Source organism: Ursus maritimus, unplaced genomic scaffold (assembly GCF_017311325.1).
Source record: "Ursus maritimus isolate PB19 unplaced genomic scaffold, ASM1731132v1 scaffold_23, whole genome shotgun sequence".
NCBI classification, from domain to species: domain Eukaryota; kingdom Metazoa; phylum Chordata; class Mammalia; order Carnivora; family Ursidae; genus Ursus; species Ursus maritimus.
In genome coordinates, this window is record NW_024424786.1 from 4,207,752 (window position 1) to 4,232,168 (window position 24,417).

The 24,417-nt window shown below is 48.0% G+C and overlaps 1 protein-coding gene across 2 annotated transcripts in view; it reads left to right on the forward strand.

Moving 5' to 3' along the window:
* The window catches only part of INSC (INSC spindle orientation adaptor protein), a 118,032-nt gene that overhangs the window by 19,706 nt on the left and 73,909 nt on the right, over positions 1-24,417 (forward strand). For both annotated transcript variants that reach the window (XM_008708899.2, XM_008708898.2), the window contains exon 2: positions 11,286-11,386. In XM_008708899.2, coding sequence (XP_008707121.2) covers positions 11,286-11,386 — 101 coding nt within the window. The remainder of the gene's footprint in view (positions 1-11,285; positions 11,387-24,417) is intronic.

Here is a 24,417-nt window from a genome sequence, read left to right on the forward strand (position 1 = left end):
TTTGAAAGTTGTTTTGTCTTTCAAAATTTCTGGGAAAAATTTCAGCCACTGTTTCTTTGAATATCACTTTTTCCTCTGTTCTTTTTCTTATCTCCCTTTGGAAATCTGATTAAATACTTGGTAGGCTACTTTACTCTTTATTCCTTAGCTTTATTTCACTCACGTTTTCCCTCCCTTTGTCTTTCTGGGCTGCATTTTGGATCATTTCTTTTGTCCTATCTTTTAGTACACTAATTCAGTCCTTAGCTGTGATTAATCTATCCAATGAGTTTTTCATTTTAATTATTACACTTTTAATTTATAGAAGTTCCATCTCAAACCTGGTTCTTTATCAAATCTGCTTGGTCATATTTTATAGACTTTGTTCCTTGAAAATATTTCCAAGACTGTCTTTTATTTCTTGAAACTTAATTCTCTAATTGAGTCCCCCCCCCCCCACCACCACCCAGATAGTGTGAATTCAGGCCACATGCCTATATGAAGGCCACATTGTGGTCGTTAATTCTTGGGAGAGATTTTACTTCCCTTTTCTCAGTGCCAAAGTTGGGACACTTTTCTTGCATCTTCTGTATGGAAGCTTATTTCTCATTTACCCTTAACATTGAGCTTCTGGTCTTTTGGACCCCTGTTTGATTCTTTCCTTAGTCCCTAGGCTTTGTGCCTAGTTTTCCCTACCCCATACACATGTGAAACAGAAGCTTAAGGAATACAGTAGCAGATGTTCCTAGGGCAAAAACTCCCTTCGGTTCTTGCATATTTTCCCTGGTTCCTGCTTTTGCTTTCCTCCTGGCCTCTCCAGATTTCTTATCTTTTTTGCCAGCTCAGTGATGCATTTGAAAAACATCAAGAACATCTTTATCAATTCTTCCAAATTCTTCTTATGGAGAAGTATTTTAGAATATGTGGTCCACCATATTGCCAAACACAAAATTCATGTGTGAGCTTTCTCTGTAAGAAGGGGACTTTATTGTCACCCAAAAACCAGGGTCTGGAAAATAGTGGCATGGTATGAAGTTCCTTAGAGAGAGATGGTCATCTTTATCTTCACTCAACTTGCTAGCTGTGTGCCTTGGCAAATTATTGAATCTCTCTGGGTCTTCATTTCTGCATCTTTAAAATGGGGATAATAGTAGTACTTGCTATTTTGAATTTTTTGAGGGATAAATGAATTTACGTGAAGCACTTAGAAGAGTGCTTGGCACATAGTTAAGTGCCCAATACTGTATTTCATCGAATTTAAGATGCGATAGATTGTAAGATGCCCTATTACTTCCTAAAAGAGAAAATATGCTTTCAATTAAACAGTAACACAATGCCAAGATGTCATTGACTGAAACATGCATCCTAATTTCAGATGTGAAAATATGAAAAAAAATGCATCTGAGAACCACCTGAGTATAATAAAATTTAGCTATTATTGTGAATGGGTGCATATGAGCAGAGAGGGCAGTGGCTGAGAAACAGAATCTTAGTCTCAGAATTGATGGGACTTTAAATGTTTGTAGGTATTTATTCCATCCTACTCTCACCTCATCAACTTCTGGACTCTGGCTGTATTGTGCATGAAGTAGAGTCAGTGTCCAGAGGGCTAATTGTCACTAGACAACACAGAATTCCACTATCTCCTCCAAGGCTGAGGAGGAGGGGAAAAGGAACTTATATTTACTGAGAGACTTCTGTATCTAGCACACTTACAGATGCTTTAAGTATAGCATTGACATTAGTTTTCACAATTAGCTTAATTCAGATTAGTTGCTATAACAACCCCCAAATATTAGTGGCTTCACACATAGTGTGCATTTTTCACTTACCCCCGGACTGATGTGAGCTGGGTGGCTCTACTCTAAATTGTGTTCAAGACTCGTCTTCTTCCATCTTTTGTCCTTGCTGTACTGTGGCTTTCCAGTTGCCTTGGCATCTCTCAACAGGCAGACAGGGGAAGAGAGAGGGACATGGAAAAAGCATACCTTCTATTACAATATAATTTAAAACTGTTCAAGACCCCTCCTTTTATTGATTCCTGGGGAACTTCTTGGAGGGAGAAATGACTATAGGTTAGAGTGCTTGGAGAAGGCCTTTCAGATGAGGTGGAATTAGAACTGAGTCCTAAAACACTGGTATTACCTGGAGATAGAAAAAGAGAATTGAGGAGATTTTGGTCTGGACATGTTGGGGTGCCATGACCAATGAATAGCATTATGGAAGGGCAAGAAGTTTCTGGAGAACCATGGAATCCCCTGTTGGGTAATGACTAATATATATTGAGCTCCTACTCTGTACTAGACACCGTGCAGTGTGCTGTTTGGATGTGACATGTGACATACCAGACATGAATGAGTCTTGATAAGACAGCATTCTGTGAATGGGCTGTTTTTTGTTTGTTTGTTTGTTTGACTCATTCTGTGCCCCAGACTGTATGCTTGTTGTCCCTATGTTTTCTTTCCCAAGGGTATACAGACCCCCTCAACCTGGGGCCTCATCGTGACTCAGAGAGGGAAATAGCTTGCCCAGTGTAACCTCCGAGCGTGATTTATGAAACAGGATGTATCCAAATTTTCACCACGCTGGAGCTATTCAATTTTCTCTAATGGCTTTTATCTGAGAGTTATGTCTGTTCGTGGCAGTCACGACCAGTAAGTCATTAGCTTAAAGTATACTGATTGTTAATTTTAGCACCCTGGGATCTGGGCCCAGGGAGAGAGGGCTCTCACTTTTGCAAATCAGAGCTAGGGAACGTTTGAGCAGTTGGCTTACATTCACAACAGGAAAAGTTAGAAAGTAAGAAGGGATAATTAAAAAGTTAAAGAGTACAAAGCAGTTGACCAGCTGGATGTAGTTCAGGAGGCTGTAGAATGGCCTCCATCTGACTGCTCCGCTCCTGCGAGGTACTTATCCTCACCAGGAGAGAAACAGAACCAGTCTTATATTGAGCACCCCCCTTGTGCCAGGTACTTCACAGATGTGATCTCACTGGTCCACACAGCAGTGCCACGAGGAAGGAACCATTACTTCCGTTATCTTTATTATATACCCCACCTTACAGATAAGGATACTTAACGCCATGATCACACAGCTAGTAACGGACTCCGAATCTTAAGCAATAGATGTCTGGGTGGCGGTGACCCAAACGTCCAGCCTAGCATCTCTCGGGGGCTACACTCTGCTTAAGGTCCTGGAGGTCTGGGGTGCCAGTTGCTCACTTCTGACCCTTAGAAAATCAGCAGCTCGGCACCAGCTCCCAGACGCCAGAAACTGCAGTTTCCTTGCGTGGTTCAGGGCTGGGCGCTCCTCTGCTCTGCAGCTGGAGTGGCCGAGTCGTGGAGCCAGGAAGGGCCCACCCGGAGGACCAGGATGGGGGACAGCATGGCTTTCCAGGCTTCGGGAATTTGGGCTTCCCTCTGGGGCTGTGACACATGCTCCTTCAGGAGAGGCTGCCTGGGGCTTGTCTTTGCCAAGTTGGAGCCATTCAGAGGATGGGCGGTCATATTGATCAGGGACTGGGGTACATGGGCCTCAGCAGGGAGAGCTTGACTCTGGCTCCTGTCTCTCAGACCTCTGTGGACTCATGGGCATCTCTGCATCAACCTGCCTGGCTCATTCCAAGACTGAGCGGAATTAGACTAGGACTTCCTGGGGCGCCTGGGTGGCACAGCGGTTAAGCGTCTGCCTTCGGCTCAGGGCGTGATCCCGGCGTTATGGGATTGAGCCCCACATCAGGCTCTTCTGCTAGGAGCCTGCTTCTTCCTCTTCCACTCCCCCTGCTTGTGTTCCCTCTCTCACTGGCTGTCTCTATCTCTGTCAAATAAATAAATAAAATCTTTAAAAAAAAAAAAAAGACTAGGACTTCCTGCAATGTCTCTATCCACTGTTCATTCGGCTGTGTTGATAGCCACAGCAAAAGAGAAAGCTCATGAGTAACCATCCCAGTTTTATAGATGGGAAACTGCCAGAACCATTGATTTCCCAGGGTAGATCACGCTGAGCCTGGATGGGTCTCTCAGGGCTCTAACCACACAAAGCCTTCTTTGGATTTCCATATGGAGATGTTTATGGCAGTGAGGAGACCCGGGCGCAGGTCCCAGATATGGCTCAGCTTGCTGTGTGACCTGAGGCAGATCTCTTCCCCTCTCTGAACGAGTCTCTCCATCTGCAACTGTTCATCTCTGTGCTTCAGTTCCTCATCTGAAAAATGGGGATAACAAGAGTATTTTGAGGATGGAATTGAAAGCATTTACTACAGTGCCTAATGCATAGTTAGCCCCCTAAATATTTCTCCCCCTTCTACTTATTATTATTATCATTATAGTTATTATTACAAGGCAAGACTCTCTAAGGCCTCCTAGTAATTCTAATACTCTAGTGTTATGATGTGAGCTCCTCTAGGAAGGCTGCCTAGATTGCGGCTGGAGGCTACAGTCTTACCCCCTGACATATTTGTGCAGGTGGGATTCTTGTTACCTTTCAGGTAAAACCTAGAAGGTAGATGTATCCAGTTCATCAGGGGGAGGTTTGGGGTCTTGCCTGTGCTCTGTTGAAAGTGTTCTGGCTCAGGAATTGAGGAGCGGGGCTCAGGTCTGGGTGGCCCCTACCTGATGCACAGTCCTTCTGGGCTGCCCAGCCGGGGTGTTCAGAGCCCGACAGGCAAGCCCAGCTCTGGGAGGCCTGCGGTCTATTCTGCCCACTTGCTGGACTCTGTTGCCTGACAGCTGTCAAGGGTCACTCAGGCTTCCTCTAGAGAGTCGCTCTGTCTATATTTCATGAGGCTCAGTCCATTCAGTAGGGCGAGGTGACAGCTGGCTTAGTTTCTTATGCCTCCCCTGGGAATGAGGGTTCTTAAAGTATCTGATTGCTGCAGGATGCTGACCACCCCAGCTAGCAATACTGAAACGTCTCGATAACTATTGCCACCTTCCCACAGATCAACAGGGCCTTGAATGGGGGCAAGGAGGGAAGCTCATTGTCGTTACCTCCCAAAGCTCATTGCAGCAGCCCTCCTTTCTACCCAGGTCCCCATGGCTCTAGCCCCAGGGCTTTTGTGATCCCCCTTGGGAGTCGCATCTATCTCTTAAATGGACCCCTGCTGCTGGCCTCACTCCCTGGAGTGCATCCACTCACTGGCCACCAAGGGAGCTGAAATTCCACTCTGATCATTTCAGTCCCCTACTCAAACAACCTTCAGTGGCTCCCTGTAACCCACAGGATAGAGTCCAAAGAATCAGTTCCTTTCATATGCAGGACCACAGAGACACCTTCCCTCCAACCCCCTGAGAGAGATCTGGGTCCCTGAATACTCGCTTCATTTTCTGGTCTTTTTGCCACTGCTCACACTGCTCTCTTGGCACTGAATGTCCTTGTCCCATCTTCACTTGGCAAAATCCCACCCTGCATTTAAGACCCAGTTCAGATGTAGCCTCCTCTAAGAAGTCTGGCCTACTTCCCTGGCTGAAAGTGGCCACTCCTTTTTTTGCATTCCCACGCCGCTGGGATAGTTTCCTCTCAACTCCACCCCAGCCAGGAGTGCTCACTGCAGCCTTCTAGAAACACTTGCAGTGCCTTTAGTCTTCCCATGCTCTTCCCTCCACACTTCCCCTTTCCTCTGTCTCCAAATTTCTCTTGCAAGGGTCAGTTTTGGGGTCATGCCCTGAGGAACTTGCCATGAGCCCCTCTCCCCACCTTCCATTCCATTCCCACCAAGCCCTGTGGACCTCCCTTAGCACCTCCTTGCTTTTTTGTTGTTGTTTGTTTTTTGCAGTTTTTGCAGTTATCATGCAACTGTTTCTCCTCTGTCTGTTTGGGAGAACCTGCCTAGCAGAGTGCAGAGCTGGGGTTGGGGAGGGAGCCTGCCCAGCCAGGTATGATCATACTGTGAGGACTACAGAAACTCAGGAGGGATGGGTGGCTTCATCTCAGGGGAGTGTTAGGATGCCGAGCTCCCCAACCCTTTCGACGAGTACTCATCGTAATGTGGCAGCACAGACACCTGTCTCTCGTTTCCCAGTGAGGAAGCTGGGGTTCCTTTGGTGAGAACCCACCCAGTCAGTCAATAAGAGTTCATCGATCTGATCGCTGTGCACCAGGCACCTGTCAGAAGGGGGATAGGGGATAGAGCAGTGAGTAGAACAGACCTCTGGTCCCTGCCTCCAGGATCCCCAAGGGAGAAAACTTTAAGCTACTAATTTCAGTTGTTTAATTACAATTGTGATAAATTCTAGGGAGGAGAAGTAATGAGGGGGTAGGGGATCACGTAATGAGGGACTTGACTGAATCCCCAGGTCTCCTTCCTCCCCCACTCGCTCCCCCAGCTGCCTCCTCCCTGTACCTAGCACTGCAGTGGAGCTTAACTGCTTTCCACAATATTTACTGTCCTGCCCTGTTGACAGCCCTAATGGATTCTGCAGATTAAATAATCCCAGCCCAGCCTCGAGCCATACCACGATTGGCCCATTAGACAATGGCAGAAGCCGCCCCGGTCCTGGTTCTAATTGAATAATTTACTGTAAATTGCCTACCATTTCCTTCTGAGCCCAAGCTGGCTTGTTAGCCAAATGGAGGTGAGCAAGGCCGGCCTCAAAGAGGAGGCAGGAGCAGAAATGAGCTGTCCGAATGAGCGGTTGTCACAGCAGGTATTTAATTAAATCAGACACACTTAAGGCTTCCGGTCTGTCTTGTAAAGTAGCCTCTCCTGGTGGGGGAGGCCGAGCCCAGCTCCCTACAGAACCAAGGCTGCAGCCTCCAGAGTGAGATTTCCAATGAGTTAGGAAGGGCCTGGGGCAGGGCTGGGGCGTGGGGACGGAAGGAGTTTCCTCTTTCTTGCTCACTCCTGCCTGTGTCCTTTCCACCTCTCTCATGGGCAAGACAGCATCTCGCATCTCTGCTCTGAGATACATTTCTCAACTCCTCTTTCCATGAGGAAGAACACTTCCTCTTTGAGGCTACCATGTGCCAAGCACACGATTTCTTTTCTTTTTCTTCCCTCTTCTTTTCTTTTTTTTCTTTTCTTTTCTTCACTTTTCACTTTTCTCTTTCAATCTACTGGGGGCTTTTGCAAGTGATCACATTTAATCCTTATGAAGCACCTAGGAGGCAGGTATAATTGAAGGAACCACATTGGTGGGGGTTCATGATTTTCTCAAGGTCATGCACCAATCTGGTCAGAGTCAGGGTTTGAATCCAGATCTGTCAGACCCCGAAATTCAAGGTTTTTTTGCAACACCATTGAGGACACAGTGGGGGGCAGAGGTGTTACCTTGAATCCATTTCCTGACATGCTGTATAGCTTTAGAGGTCTCATACTTGGAATCTCTGCCCAATAGGATGAGTCCAGCCTAAGGCTTAGGGGAGGTGGCTGTCGGGTCAGCAGGCTGTGGGGGCTTCCCTGAGGGCTGCATGCTCGCAACAGGTCTCTCTGTAAAGCTAGTGACACTTTAGGCTTTAGCTGGGATTGTGGTTTCCTCATCTCCTGATCCCTTTAGGACCCACTGCTGTCCCCCTGACTCTCACAGAAGGAACCAAGAAATGAGGAACAGAAGAGACATGCTCACTGTCTGTGCCCCTCTTCCCTCCACCATTTGAGTGCAGTGTTGGCAATCTGCTTTGTTTTCCCAAGGACTGTTCTTCTGTCCTCTGGCCGTGTCACAGACGGCCAGCACCAGACAAGGCTGGAGGACTCCCCGTCTGGGAGGTGGGGGCAGTGGGAGGCCCCGGTGAGAAGGAAGAGAGCTGGAGGGCTGGGACAGCTGGGGGCTGGGTGTGGTCGCCACCATGGAATGGAGTCAGGCTTCCTGTTAGCAAATGCAGGACTCATGCCACTTCTTTACTGCCATCATCCCGTCCATCTGCTCCAGCACCTCCCCTCGAAATCCTAAAGCCTGGCTCCTAGTCCTCTCTCACCTACAGCTGTGTGACCCGGAGCAATGCACACACCTCCACTGAATTTCAGAGTCTCGTCAGTAGCAGGGGGACGATGATAGTATTAAATGAGTTGATACTATATGAGCCATTTAGAACAGTGCTTGGCTCATGGTACACACTCAGTAAATATTAGCTACTATTATTATTAGAGATATTTTGTAAATATCAGCTGGGTTAAACTCTTGGTACTTCCTATCTCACCTCCCAGATGTTCTCTCTTACCTGTTCCTCATCCCTAGTGCCTACGAGCTGTGGCTCCTCTGAGAGCTAATCTGATTCACAATCCTGGCTTTGACCATGCCGGACATCGTGTAGGATCCCGGGCGCAGGCCCGCATTGAAGCAAGATGTGCTTTCAGGCATCAAGGAGGCTTGTCCCACTGGGGAGAAGAGGCAGGATAAATAGTACAGTCGGTAAATAAGGCAGTGATGCAAATGCAGCCCAGATGTCCCCAAGAGGCCTCCTCAGCCCCTGGGAAAACCTGCAATCACAGGAACCAAGGTTTTGTTTGCTGGATGGCTCCACTGGCACAACCGCTGGGAGGCCATGGGTGAAATGGATGAACAAGGACATCTCACTAGGGCTTTTTTTTTTTTAAAGATTTTATTTATTTATTTATTTGACAGAGAGAGACAGCCAGTGAGAGAGGGAACACAAGCAGGGGGAGTGGGAGAGGAAGAAGCAGGCTCCCAGCAGAGCAGGGAGCCCAATGTGGGGCTCGATCCCAGGACCCCCGGATCATGACCTGAGCCGAAGGCAGACACCTAATGACTGAGCCACCCAGGCACCCCTCACTAGGGCATTTTAATGCAATCCAGATATGTCAGGTTTATTGTCACATTCCCCTCTCCTAGGAGCCCAGTGGTCCCTAATGAAAAGGAAGCAGATTGTCTGGACATAATTTTTTCCTCCTGTGCTCTGGCTGGCTTCTGTCTGAGGGGCTCACAGATCAGCAATTAGGAATCCGTTCTAGAATTGCATGGTCACTGAGCTATGTTTCTAGAATCTACCTCTTAGAAATTCAGATCATTCTCTTGCATCCAGGCTTCTGCTCATGACAGCTCTCCCTTTGTCTGGGTGCATCAGATACGACTTGATCAGATCCGAAGTTCCCCCAATACCGAGGCTATGCCTCATCTCCTCATAGAACCCTAACTGGATCACCCTTTGAAGGGCCTTGGAGCTTCCTTACCATCTCCGTGTCCTCACCTGCCATAAGCTTAAATTTCCTCTTTGCTGTTTGTGCGCTGCACCCCTTTCTTCTTAATGATGGGGATGGAGGTAAAATAAGATCTGCTTGCTCACTGCTGTCTGATGACGTCATAGCATTCACTCGAAGAAGCTGGCATTTCCCTTTGGGGTTCTTTAGTCAGGCACGTCAGAAGGGGAACAGTTACCTATCTCCTTTTGTTGTTTCTAGCTTTTTCTTTTGCCATCCTTTTCAGGCTGCTGACTCACTGGGTTCCAAATATATACTTTTTCAATCATGATCCTAACACTAGAAATAACAATGGCGATACTGCCGTCATTGATGGGCACTTGTCGAGCACCATCAAAGCTTTCTATGCTTTTTCTCATTTTCTGCATCTCCCTCAGCAGAGCTGACCACAGGGTTGAGCACACAGCGGACTCTCAGGGTATGAGATAACAAAGGCTACTATTTATCACGCTCTTACCCTGGCCTGACACTTGCACAGTCCTTATCTCAGGTCATTGCTATCGTAGCCCCGTACAATAGATAGTATTATTCTCAGTTACGGAAAAGGAATTAGGGCTCAGCATAAAGGTATTAAAAATGTATTCCACTCATCTTTTCAACAGACACATAGAGTGCTGGCTACATGGCTGGCCCTTGGCTTAAGAGGTTCATAGGGTGGTGGGACCCGCAGACCGGGAAACAGGCAGTGGGAGTGACTCTCTGGAATTACATAATGCCCTAGTTTATTCTGAGAGCCTGGCTCCCATACTTTCCAGATCAACTGTCTTCTTCTTTATTCCAAGCATCATAAAGGGTACTTTATGTCCAGCAAAATCACTGTTAATTAAAGTCCTCCTCCGTTTTTTTTTTTTCTCATAAGGGTCATTTGTAATCATGGAGTAAGAGTTTAATTTTTCTGGACTTATCTTACCCTTCTTAGCTATTCTCTTCCTACAAGTTCATACTTGTGTTTTCTCGGAAAGTCTTGAAATCTGCTGTCCTCCAGCTCAGGGCATGCCAGGTGATGGCCAGTCCTCTCCTGTGTTGTTCTACCAGGCAAAAGTGGCAGAATCTCCCTTTTCCTCAGGGAGGGCTTCCTCATTGGCTTGGAAAAGGAAGTGGCAGAGAGGGAGGAACAAGGAAGGGACAGGTGACAGGAGGAGTCAAACAGGTGGAAGGACACTCTTGTCTTGGTCCAACCAGTGAGGCAAAGGCAAGCCAGGTGGGTCCTCAGTGCTGGGATTGGAGGCCCCTAGAACCCGGTTTACCTTTATCATTTAGGCTGCTTTTGGCTGTCCACTAACAAAATCTTCACTCTAAACAACAAGAACTTTATTATCTTACATAATAGGTAGGCCTAGGGGTGGGCCGGGCTCCAGGGTTCATTGATTCAGTGGCTCGGGGATCAAGGACCCAGATTTATTATTCTCTGTGTGCCAGCTTTATTCTCCCAGCTGGGTCCTCTCTTGATGGCAAGATGGTCTCTAGCAGCAATGAAGTGACGTGCTTCCTTGCTCAGGTCCAATGGGAGAGATACTGTCTCCTTGTGGTTTGCAGTTAGGAGAAAGAAAACTTTTTCGGGAAGCAATCCTGTCATGGCTCATTGGTCTGAATTGAGTCCCATGCTTATTCCTGAACCAGTTACTAGCAGTTTGGGTGAAATTATATCATCCGAAGTGGAATGGATCTGGGGAAGCAACCACCATGCTCATTACAGAGTCACATTTCCCAGGCATAATCAAAGTGAATGGCCCAGTGCTGTGATGGTTATGGAGAATTAGCATGTAGAGTTTCCAGATTTAGCAATAATACACGATGGCCATAAATGTGCATTTCAGATAAACCATAGATACTTTTTAAGTAGAAGTACGTCCCATGCAATATTTGCTGGTCCGTGTGTCCCAATGTTTGGTACAAAGTGATATGGATCAGGCAAATGTTTGATAATGGGAGATAAAAGATTGTAAGGATTCCTAGTGAACTCGGGACATAGGACTAAGTCCTACACTATTTGTGTGAGAACAGTGGAGTCTTAACTGGTTCAAAAAGAAGAGGGTGAGGGGGCCTTCCCTCCGTACTTGCCTTGGCTCCTTGTGGCCAGGAACTAGGAGAACAAGTGATTGCACCTCCTCTCTCGGGGCATCTGTTGACGCTGCCCTGCCCTCTCTTTTTCCAGGGTCACGACCGCTGCGGGCAGGCTTTGCTGCGGATTGGGATCAACATGATGGCATTGCCTGGAGGCCGCCACCTGGACTCCATCCCTCCGCCGGGTCAGCGGTAAGTCCCATCTCTTCGGGCGAGGCCTGCTCCATCTGGCCTCTGGCTGAGGCCCAGCTCCAGGATCTTAAAGTCGCAGGTGGTCCCACCTCTCTGTACACTGTCCTGGAGAGGACGCTTAAGGCATTGGGGATGCTATGTTGACTCAGCAAATACTGACAGAACTGGGCCATGTCCAGTCCCCCAAGGGGCTGGGGTCTAAGATGCAGGCAGACAATGAAACAAATTGAATGAGGTGTTCTGCTAAGCTAGGGGGCCCCAGAGGAGGCTCCTAATCCCATCTGGACCAGGAGGCTGGAGCCGTTGTGGGCCCTTGGGGTTATGGAAAGCTCTCTCTGAGCCTGTTGAAAGGGACAGTCTACCCTTAGGTGTCTTCTTCTCCCCGGGCACCAAGGAGGGAACAGAGCACAGAGCTGATCCTAGGGGATATTTAGTGCCCTGAGTTGGGTCGGAGGAGAGAAGTGGGGAGGAGGGAGGAATACACTGAGCAGAGTTGAAGCCCAGATGATGATGTGAGAAAGGGGAGATGGGGGCACCAGAGGTGACTTCACACGGCTGAAAGCTGTGGGGACCTGGCTGGTCCTGGAGGCCGGCACCAGAACCAAAGGGGAAAGTACCAGGGCAGTGAATCTGGTGGACAGCTGTCCTGGTTGCCCCAGGACTGTCCTGATTTGGGCCCTGAAAATTTTATGACTTTGAAAATGCCTCAGTCCTGGGCAAACCAGGCTCTTCGGTCACTCTCATGAAGGTTTGATCTGTGGAGGAGCTGTGCAGCTGAGGGCTCAGGACTTTCGCCTTACTTTTCTTTTTTTTTTCTTTGTTTTCTGAGACATTCTGATGGGGCCATTTTGAGGCAACAGAATCCAAGCAGCCCTTGCAAGACTGTTAAGCCATTGTTGTTTTGTTTAGTATTTTTTTCTTACGTATTATAGGCATCACTGATATCTTACCTTTATTCTATCCGTAACCATCCCCCACCTGAATTATCACATGACTCATTTCTATATTGTTTGGTTTTTGAGTATATTTCTAAGTGTATGCTGCTTTTAAAATCAGAAAAAATGTTGACTCTTTGCTAAAAGTCTGCTGGTAGTGGGTTACCCTTTATGAGGTCATCAGCCTGCTCCCCCAGAGTCATCACTGCAGCAGGTTTATGGGTATGACTTACAGCTGGTGCATGCCCTTTAGAATGGGAAACACTGTTAGAGATATAGCTAGGAATTTTCTGTGCAGCCTGACACTGAGAGTAAGGGATCACATGGGGGCCCAATTTTCTTTCCACACAGTGTGTCTTAGGCAGAACTCAGAGATGGTGAGAGGCAGACCCATCAGGATCCACGTGTGTTGAAAGAGCTGATGGCCTTTCATGGGGTGAGCAGCGGCCATCTGCTTTGAACCCATGACAGCCTGGTTTCAAAGGCAGGTTCTACCTCTTACTAGCTGTGTGGCCTTATGCAAGTTCTCACACCCCATCAGCCCCTCAGTTCCCTCATGTATAAAATGGGGATGAAAAGAGTACCTACTGGGGCGCCTGGGTGGCGCAGTCGTTAAGCGTCTGCCTTCAGCCCAGGGCCTGATCCCGGTGTTCTGGGATCGAGCCCCACATCAGGCTCCTCTGCTAGGAGCCTGCTCCTTCCTCTCCCACTCCCCCTGCTTGTGTTCCCTCTCGCTGGCTGTCTCTCTGTCATATAAATAAATAAAATCTTTAAGAAAAGAAAAGAAAAGAAAAGAGTACCTACTCATAGGGTTCATGTGTGAACCGAAGGAGTTAGTGTGAGCAAAGTGGCTGTTGTGCAGGGAAAGTTACACAGGGGGCGCTCTTGTTCATTGAGTGCCTGCTGCAAGTCCGAGATCCACTGTGGCTCTTCCTGAAGGTGATCTCAGGGCAGTCTTCTAGAAATCCCTTCCCGGACCCCTCTTGGCTAGTGACCTTACTGGGAAAATAAGAAATCACCGATGGACACTCCCAGCAGCTTAATATTTTAAACCAGGAGAAAGTGGAGCTGTTCTAGATGAAGTGGAATTGTAGTCTTCCTGGCTCCTGTCCAGACCAGGCAGTAGTAGGTCAGTACTTGTGTACCAGATGGGCAGTGTGTTGGTTCAGAAACGCCTGGGGAGCTTCCCAGGTGCAATCTGAAACCAGCCTCTGTAAGCGGAGGGCAGGGAGAGACCAGAGAAACAGGCGGGCCACTCCAGACTGGTGGGCAGCAGGTTAAACAGGCAAGGGAACTTACGTATGAGGCTTGTCTTGAGTGGTCGCAAGACATGTGGATTCCACACCTGCCACCAAATCTTAAAAGTTTATACGGAGGCCTTAAGTGGGTTCAGGCATGTATACCATCCAGACAGTCTCAGCATCCCATCACTGTCTCAAGGTTGTGTCCCTGGGGCCCTCTGGGAGTGGGGAAGGCAAGCAGAATGCACATTCCAAGGACAGGGGAATGGCCAGGGTCCTGCACACGGGTCAACTGGTGGCCATGTCCTTTTGATGACCTCACCCAACACTACAGGGCTTTGGGACACTTCCTCAGAGCCTCGTAGGTCCTGGGATGGTCAGACCAGCGCCTGTGCTGGGGGTGGGGAAGCTGCTGTCACAGGGCAGTTTAGGACAGCGGTTAGGGGTCAGGACGGCCTTAACTTAATTCTTGGTTCTGCTGCTTATTAGTTGTGACCTTGGGCTTTAGTTTCTTCATATATGAAAGGGGGATATTTATACTTACATCATTGGGTTTTGATGAGATTTTAAGAAAATATGTATAAACACCTGCCTGCACACAGGAACTGCTCCATCAATGTTAAGCTCTCCAGATGAGAACTGGGTCCCTGGGGTAGAGAATTGGGGCAAAGGTAAATCAGATCCTGGCACCCTTTCCGCCTTGGGAAAGGGTTTCTCTCTCTCTCTCTCCCACTTCCAATATCCTCAGAAGTTCTAAGGATACAAGGAAGTTAAAGTACATGACAATGATTTAGAAATTGGACTACTATTCTTTTGGAGGCAGGCTAGGGTTTCTAATTGATATTGTACAGACACACCTTGGGAGGAAAACCCTGGACTAACGTGACCCCAAGAGTTCTGGCTGGCCACAAAACTGCAACCTGAGAAGAGGTTTGCTTAGGAAGTCTTCAGCCCTGAAATTCTGATAGGGCAGGGTGGGGGAGCAGAGAGAAAGTGGGAGTTCTTTTAATATATTCAGAGCCTGGCCTGGCCAGAATATTGGGGGAATGCAGCCCTGGGCCTACCAGCCTATTAACTGTGTGTGTTCTGGGGGCGGGTGCGTGAATCGTGTTCCAAAGAAGGCTTATGTGTATTCACAGGATGTCAGAGGGGTTAATTTATCCACTCCAATGCTGCACGGTGAACAGATAATAGCAGCTACCTCTTCTTTCCTCTCGTTCCAGGCTCTAGAGGCCTCTGGAATGAGGAATAACACCGTAGTTATTGTCCCCACATAAATAATTAATGCCGGATAATTGACTTCTCTCTGCTGTGTTCCGCTGAAACTGAATTTCACTCTGAAGTGCCATTGTTCACTTCAATATGCAAAATAAATAAATACTGTCAAGTTGCGTGGGATCAGCCAACAGCTTGGGTGACTCATATGTATTAGGCCTTTGGTATTTGAGACCCTTATGAATAAATAGCATCAAAAAAGACCTATCTAGGCGCGGGCTCTGGGTAGAGAGTAGAGGGCAGGGCACCCTGGTGTCCCAGGTCAGGGGCTGGAATCCCATGCAGAATCGGCGTGGGTGATAAGAGAGGGAGTATTAGGGTTCTCAACTCCAACTTCATCTGAATCTCCTGGAAAGCTTTCAGATTTAAAAATAATAAACAAGCCAAAGAACAAAACCCTACTCTTGGAAACGTTAATGTGGGTCTAAGGGGTTGAAAGCATATAGGCCTTGGAATCAGACTTGGACTCAAGTCCTAGTGCTACTCCCTACTAGCCATGTGACCTTGGCTCTCGCTGGACCTGTTAGATGGCATTCTGTGTGCTGATTGTTATCTCTATTTTGCAAATGATGGGTCACAGGTTGGGTTCTCTGGGAAGCGGCCTTTGGAATGGAGTTGGGAGTTCAGGGTGGTTATGAGGGAATGCCTTTTGGACCAGCACCTGGGAAAGGGAGGGACAGAAGCAGGACCGGGAGGAGGGAAAAGATGAGCTGAATGACTTCAGCTACCCTCACAGAGAGCTTCGGAATCACAGTTTTGTTCATTGGCTAGGGTGGCAGGGCCTTCATTCACGTCCCACTTGATATGTCTTTCAAGTGGGCAGCTGTGGCCAGGGCATGACCTTAGGCGAGGTGGCTCCGAGACAGTCTGAGGGCCTGATGGCTGGAGGCTGTTAACTAATGATACTCCCAGCAGCTGGAGGCAACAAGTCCTTCCTTAAAGGGGAATCTGAGCAGCACATACATCTGCCCCATGGGGAAACAGAGGCTTGTCCAAGGTCAGAGCTTACAAGGAACAGAGCTTGGATAGGTGTTTCCAGATAATGCTTGAGCCTGAGTGCTGGTCAGTACTCTTTTCCACCGTGTTCTTGGGGGCATCACACAACAAACCATTCACTCATTCATTCAGGTCGTCATTTACTTGTTACCCTTCCACAGAATTTTTCTACACGTATGTATCGAGTGCAGATTATGTGCCTTGTATGATGCTTGTGTGCTTAAGGACATGTTGGTGACCACATTGGACCTGGTCCCTTCCCTCGTGGAGTGTACTGATTTGTCTCTTGACCTGATCAGTCCTGCGTGTGTGCAAGGATACAACTCGGGTCTTTGGTTTGGGATCACTCACTGTCAGTGACTCACTTTCTCACCTGCTTTCTGTTCAGCCTGGAGTCTGAGATGAGCTGGGATGGGTGCTGCTGCAGCTAATGGCAGGCAGCCTCCCGGATGGCCTGGCCTGCTGGCAAGGAGCCGTCCAGCTTCTGAGCCACTGGGGGACACCGCAGGCCAGCCTGTCTCCAAGTAGATAATGGCTTGCATGTGTGCACCCCTGGTCTGTGGCTGGTTTTCTGCTGCTGGCCTATTTTCTATGCCTGCGGTGAAATGTGCACACTGTAATTGTCAATGGGATAATTGGATATTTTTTCTGTTGTTTAAACAGAAAGGAAGGCCCATCAAAGTTAGAATCGAATTCCCTCACTTCTGTCATCTCCCAAGAGAAATCCACAGAAACACAGGCATGACCTTGAGAAGGCAGAGGGACAATGATTCAATAGTTATTTTTAGGAAGAGAGATTGGGTTTAAACTCCCATACAGTGCCAGGAACTGGGCTTAGAGAAGCGTCGGATGTTAGTGCTGGAAGTTTCCTCAGATCCCATCAAGATGGTGGGGAAACTGAGGCTCAGAGAAGGAAATGGAGCTCTCAAAATACTCTTTAGGCCCCCACCTGACCATTTGTGGAATCCTGAGCTGTTCCTTAAGCTGTTTCTAGAAGTGCTGTGTCCTAGCCCCAGTGGAATTCTCATGCAGCAGTGATCTGTAGTAGACACCAATTTCATTCATTCACTCATTCATTCAAATGAGATTTACTTTGGATTAAGAATTTCCTTTGGACCAGGCCCTGGGTTGTAGGGTAATGATTTATGTAAATGTCATCACCCTACTCAATGATAAATGTCCATGTCCTGAGGACCGAGTTATGTTCTGATTCATAGCTGTGCTCCTGTGATTAGAATGCACACAGTAGGAGCTCAGTAAGTGGTTATTGAATGAATAAATATTTAATACATGTTTGATGAATGAACGACAAATGGCTGAGAAGTCTCAGGTGAGTGTGAGAAATTAAATTAAATGGCTTGGATTTTGTTCCTTTCCCCAAGACACTCCTATCTCCAGCAAACTACTCTCATTCTTTTTGGTAGAAAGTTGCTGCTTGGAGGGAAAGAGTAAGCTAGTTTTATCTTGATTAATTTAAATCCTCTTTCTGAGTGGAAGCCAAAGATTTAATTGGTTGATGGAGTCAGAGAGCTGGAGAGACATTTTTTTTTCTTCTAAAGAAAAGTAATTCAGAAATATTTTTAGTCTTTGGTTTTATGTTTACTGGGAAAAAAGTCTGCAATTTCATCATTAAATCTCTTGCAGAACACAGTGCAGTGGGGAGCATGGACTAGAAACCAGAGGCTTCCCTCCCTCCCTCCGTCCCGCCTTTCTTTCCTTCCCTCCTTCCTTCCTTCCCAGCCCTGACCCTCCACTAACCTGCTGTGTGTCATTGGGCAATCCTTCTTCCTCTCTGAGCTTTAATTTCTTCTTCTGAAAATGAGGAAGTAGGCAAAAGCTTCCCCTGGGACCCTTCCAGTTCTAATATGCTAGGAGTTTGTGAATGAGTTTTGGATAGTCTATCTCCTTTTCTGGATAAAAATACCACACGTTAGTGCCTAGGGCTGGGAAAGCAATCCCACTGACCAAAACAAGGTCTTCTCATTCCTTCCTATGAAATGCACAAAGAGGTCTGGTGTTTGCCTTGAAGCTGGGATGGAAACTGCAAGACATACAGGCGTGGAAGCCCCTTCCAGCATCTGAGGGTATGCCCTGTTCAGATTTTATGGCAGCCCCTTTGTGTATCCAGGAGAAATGTTCTATAGGGGAATAGGGTGCCCTGCTTTGGTGGGATAGAAGACAGATAAGTCCATGAACCCCAGGACTCCAACGTGTTTTATAATTTGAAGTCCTTGCTTTTGACTCCATCTCCACGCCTCTGGTTGCACTTGGACTTGTCATGTTCCCAGTATGTGGTCCCATGCCTCCGCTCCTTTGTACAAACTGTTTCTTCCATCAGAAACCCCATCATCTTCCAACTCTGCTTCCTCTCCTGAAGAACTCGAAGGCACTCTTTCAGTGTTGGCCTGGGGAGCTTTCTCAGATATCATAGCTTGGACTAAGCATCCCTTCTCTCTGCTCCCACAATTCTTTCCGCTTGCCTCAAAGTGCCATATGCTTATTTACATTCATTCATTTCCTCATTCTGTAAGCGCTTGTCAGTGCCCGTGATGTGCCAGGTGCTGTGCTGGGTGGAAGGAATGTGTCAGTGTGCAAGGTCCTACACTCCTGGAGATCCTCCTCTCACCAACCCACCTCTGTAATCCCAGCACCTAGCCTAGTGCCTGGCACATTGGGATGCTCGGTAAAGTTTGGAAGCCATTACTAAGTGTTCTTGGCATTGTAAAGTGTTCTTTTTGCAGAAAACTCTCCACGCAGCAGGTAGAATAGGGTAAGGCAGGGGAATCCAAATTCCGGACTTTGAAGGAATAAAGTTCCATTCTAAGTGAAAAGATATTAAAATGAGCCAACAAGAGTGTAGGCATAGATTTCCATAAACTGTTGACCCCCAGCATTTTGAGGGAGCACTGGATGCCAGGCCAGTCGGGTTAGCTGGAGATGAGGAGCTGGTATGAGCAGCTGGGGGTCAAAGCATGGGTCTGCTGAGCTGGGAAAAATTGTTCCCTTTGGCATCTGAAGGGTCAGCTACAGTTACCTTTCCCCAGTGATGGGTTTTGATGAATGAAGGGGGCAATGTAAGAGACAGAAGCAGAGGCAGGGCAAGGAGGGGTAGGAGGGGACCCTTTTGCAGCTGGAAGTTCTGAGAGGGTCACTTCCCCCTCTGTTTGCATGGTCTCCGTGGTTTTCCTGCTCTGATAGCCCTTTCAATGCAAACTTGTCAGAGGTATGTGATGATGGGGCCAGTGGGCCAGCAGTTCTGTCCTGAATTTAAACAACATGCATCCAATTCTCTCCCAGAAAGAAATCAGGCAAGGGCTTGAAAATGACTGGACATGCCTTTGTCTTTAATGATTATAAGTTTTAAGAAGGTATCGATATGTCATGGAAGGGCAGTTTACCATAGTAGAGAGGATGTTGGCTGTGCATTTGAGGGTTGGAATGTCAGCTCAATTGTTGAAGACATCAAGGAGCATAACATAATCATAGCAAAGCTCTGGTCTCAGATTGCCTGGATTCTTATTTCTACTTCTCTACTGTGTATCCTTGGCCAAGTCACTTAACCTACCAAATCTCAGTTATGTGGACCTCGTGGGATTATTTTGAAGGTTAAGTGAGCAATTAAGATTGATTTAAGCCCTTAGCACAGAGCCCAGAACGTAATAAGCACTTGATCCTTGTTAGCTTTATTATCACTATTAGCAGTGAAGTCTTAGACAAGTCATGTAATGCTTCTAAGCCTCTTTCTACATCCATAAAATGGGGATGATGCTCTCCAACCATCAGTGTCTGTTAGGGGCTGAAGGAAAGAGTGCTTGGTACATGGAGGGTGCTCTATCATTGATAAGCTTCCCTGCTTGCTGGGTGAGTAGTTAATTCCCCCTGACTTTAGAAATAGTTTAGGGGCCCCATTGTTTCATACTGCAGTTTCTTGGTATGAGACTACACTCTTCCCTTCCCCTATTCCAACTCCACCCTGGATAATTCCAGCTTAAAAAAAAATCATCCTACCAGTACCCTGGTATGTCGAGATGATTGTGGTTACATCTGGCGTGTTTGGAATCTGCCAGACTGCAGAAAACCCAGATTTTAGGCTTTGGTCACCTTCTTCCAGATGTCCAGGAAAGCCGCCATCAGAGAACAAGGGGGTTACTCAGGGAGCAGGCATCTGCTTCTCTCTGGGGCTCTGGTGAGAATTGGGCGGGCTCCTGGGAGTCCCATTCACTGTCTGCCTTGCCCTCGCTGCTCCCCAGGCATGGGGGCAATCTTGACAGCATCAGGCTCAGATTCCAGCTCGTGATGGAGACTGAGAAAATCCAACCCCAGTCCTGGTCCCTGGCCCCTCAGGCTCCTTGGCCAGAGACCCTACGGTGTCCTGACTGTGGTGGTTTTCCACCATGAAGGGAATGTGACTTGTTGCCAGCCCATCTGCTTTGACCTCAATTTTCAATTCCCTTCCTCTGTGTGAGTAATCAGATCAGTCGTTTGGACTTGGAAAGGAAAGATTTCATGCGTAGGGAAATGGCAGCTCGAAGTTTATGGCTGAGGATGGTTGAACCACTGGGAGCTGCGGGGTTCAGGGCCAGCAGGCAGTCTCCACTACACAGCGGGAGCTGCCCTGTGTAGCCAGACTTTCTATGTTGGGGTCAGTCAGCAAATCCAATAGGAGAGGTGGAGCCCAGAGAGCCGAGAGCTAATGACAGAGAGTCAGGCAAGCTATGCAATTATGGGATGCTCAGTAGTAACGCAGTCCAAACCTTAATAAGCTGCAGTCCCTAGACTCCAAAATTGAGAAGAGCAGCTCATTATGTGGCGGCACGGTGGCCGAGGCTGGGAGTGGACCGACTTGTGGCGGGGCCATGCTGGGTTCACCAGGCCTAGTCTCCTCCCTGGGAAAGCTTGGGGCGTCCTTGATGGACCTCTCTGTAGGGCCTGCCCGCCCCCATCTGCTGTGGCCTTGTGTACCACACTTGTCATCATGCCGTGCCCTAGAACCAAGCAAAATGAGAACTAGTTCTTCCCTGCTTGGGTTTTCTATCTCACCCAGACCAGACACCCAGGAGCCAGCCTTGCTCCTTTCCTTCCTTCACCCTCACATCCTCTCCTCTCCCTCCCAGACCAGCCACTTCCTCTCCTGTCTCACTGCCAAGTTCAGGCTTCCATCCTCTCTCTGCTTTATGCCCACCAAGCTCCTGGTAGGTCAGCCTTCTGTCTTGTAGTTAACCTCACTCTGGTCCAGTTTCTACTAACTCTGCACAATGACGTCACGGCCCTGCTCTACAGTGTTTTCAGTGGCTCCAGATTGTCTTTAAGATTAAGTCCAAATTCCTAATCAAGTCAGGGTCTTTGATCACTTTGCCTCTATCTTTCCCTTTAGGCCCTTCTCGGCCACTTGCACAGAGACCCCCCCATGGTTGAGTCCAGTGAAACTCCTTGGCATATTTCTATTTTTATGCCTCTAGGCTTTTACATGTTTGTGCAGAGGTCTTTTTGCCCTTGTCATCCTGGCCAGCTCCTCTTTCTCTAAGAACCAGGGCAAATGTCATTTCCTTTGTGTACATATTCCCAGGCCAAGTAAGGCCTTCTGTCTCCTGTGGTCCTTGACCATCTTGCTCACTGCTTCTTGATGGCTCGTGATGGCCGGGTGGTGTTTAGTTGATAAGAGCAGAGACGCAGACTGGGTCTGAGTAATGGCTCTACCACTTAACTCACCATGTGACCTCTTCTGACAGAAGTCTCCTCGTCTGTAAATGGGAGCAGTAATAGTTTCTCTTTCAGATTGCGGGCGCGGGGGGTAGATTGAAAGAGATAATACACAGAGAGGGCTTACAACACTGCCCGGCTCATTGCGCGTTAGCTGCTATTGGAATTACCACTAGAGTGGATTCCTGGTGCTTTCTTGCCTGTTGGGGGTCTTAGCTGAGCTCTGTGAGTGCTGGAATCTTCTCCTGGTTAGTTTTGTCCTGAGCTCCTAGGACAGGCTGGTGAGCAGGTACACAGAAGGCACTGGGACATCAGGGCTCCAGGCGTGGCCCCAGCACACATTGGCTGTGCGGCTTGATGGGACAGGCAACTTCTGGCCACTGACCGTAGGGGCCCTTTTGGAGGGTGGCGCCTCATGTGGAGCCCCAAGGTGAAGGATCTTTGGTCCTTAGAGTCTGCCTACAACTGGGATAGAGAACCTTAGTCAGAGCCTGAGGCTTGGGGGTGGAGCGAGGGTGTAGTGGAGGAAAGGGGTCCTAGAGGTGGGGACTGGAGGCTGAATCTATAGAGTCTTGCCCATAGTGTAGTACCAGCTCTTAGAAAACCCTCTAGTGGTGATTTATCTACTGTCAACTGCATTTTCTAGAACTATGCAGAGGTACCAGGATGCAACTGACACCTTCGATCTGTGAATTCTCCTAAATGTTCCACTTTGGCAAATGAAAAGACTCTCCTTAAAGGAAGGAGAACAGAATGGGAAAGACAAAGCTGAACCCTTTTCAGTCTACACGTCAGGTCCTGTGGGAGAGCTGTGAAGGTCGAGGGCAGGCTAACAGTGAACTTGTGTGTGTATGTGAATGCATTCATAATTTTTACCTGATAGTGCTAAACATGCCATTTGGACAGGGCATGGCCTTTCCTAAAGCCTGGAGTAGCACTTAAGCATGCAGGGTCTGGAGTGGGATGGGCCAGGTTGAGAGTCAAACTCTGCCCCTTATCAGCTGGAGGATGTCAGATAGTTCATTTTCCCTCTCCAAGCTTCAGTTTCTTTAACTGTAAACATAAGACAATAAGAATGCCCTCCTCGCAGGGTCATTATAAGAAACAAATAAGATAATACCCATGAAGCCATCCACATGAGAGGTGGCACCAAGCCTAGCCTCCATAAAGGTTGGCAATAATGATTTGGGGTTTTATCTTGCCCCTCACCCCAAGCCAGTGAGGCCGCACCACGGTACTGGTTATTGTTATACCCATTTGATTCCTAGTTCAGTTCCAGAAATATACACCGAGCATCCTCAGTGTACCAGGTCCAGTGCTAGGGTGCCATGTCGGGAGCTCGTGACAGACACAAGCCCTGCCCTTAGAGTCCAGTGGATAAAGCAGATGTGAATCCAGTGGTGAAACAGTCAAGGCCGGTGTCACAATGGGGGAAAGACGGGGTGCTATAGACATGCGGGACACGTGGGACATAAGCTCCCCTTGGAGCAACATACTTCAGCAGAGACAATTAGGCATGATTTCAGGGGTGTATGGGCATCGGCAAGGTGAAGAGGAGATGGGGAGGGAGGGGCCAGCCTGTGCAAAAGGCTGAGTGGGCTGGAAGTCACGACAGAGGCACTGAAAGAACTCTGCGTGACTGGAACAGAGGTTGGGAATGAGGGGGAAGGCAGGTCGGGACCACGACTCCAGGGAGGCAAGTGTCGTGTGCTCGGGCGGCAGCTATGAAGAGGCGGAGGTGGGAGGCGGCCCCAGGGGACGGTGTGTCATCAGGTGTTTTTGCTGTCAATACCGTCATCCCGGCTCTCCTACGTACGCTGGCAATGCCGAGACACACATGGAGCCTTTTAAGAGGTTAAAAATGAGTCATTCCTTACTTAATGAAAGGCCAGGGAATGTTAATTAGCACCCCCTTCTCCCTGGGGCACATCTAAAATGCCTGAGTTTGACAGAGTTAATAAGATGGGCTCTGAGTCATCAGAGAGTGGGCCGCTGTCAAATGAACATATCGGCTTATTGGATTGGAAACAGTTACCTGGGGCCAAATTCATGTTCCTTGGCTTTCTGAAACAACAACGCACTCCACTGGGGTCCTGGACAGACAGACAGACTGGGGGCTGGTGAGGACAGGGGCTTTGGAGTTAGCAGACCTGGAGGGACATCTAGGCTCTGCCATTGACCTCTCTGAGCCTCAGTTTTCCCTCCTCTGTAAAACAGGGATACTAAATAGTGTTTCTGTGAATTCAAGACAGAGATTGTCTGTGCAAGCACTTGATATGTGCTTGGCTCGTGCAAGGTACTCAACATTTTCTTTATAGCATGCTTGGAACTATGGTAGGTTTTTTTAAATTGATTTTTTAGAGTGGTCAGATCTCTTCCCTGCCTTCAGACCCTCTCATAGATTGATGGAAGGCCACAACCTGGAGAAATGGAGGGGGCCAAGTGACTATAGTGGCGTTACCCACACCCCCTTTGCAAATTGCTCCTAATTGTTAGCTTTGGGGTATATTGGTGGGCCCCATTTCCCCTAAGCCATACTCCTGGAAATATCTGAAATGTGCATTAACTCTCTCTTACCGTGTTATACCAGATAGTTTAATGAACAGAGAATGCTATGGTACACATATATCAAAGTGGGTAGGGTAAATAGTGGAAGTGGGGATTTCTGGAAAACAATCTGAAAACCCTTTCCAGTGCTACAGGATGGGGCAGAGGGTCCTCCCCAGAGATGGCAGAGAACACAGAGATCACACAGGGAAAGAGACCAACCCCAGCATAATGGACGGGGCAAGAGACATTTTGCAGAGTCCACTGTAGGAGAGAAATCCTCCTTCCCGGTTCCAGCATTGCCCACATGGGTCAGTTGCAAGTTAGGATCAGGACT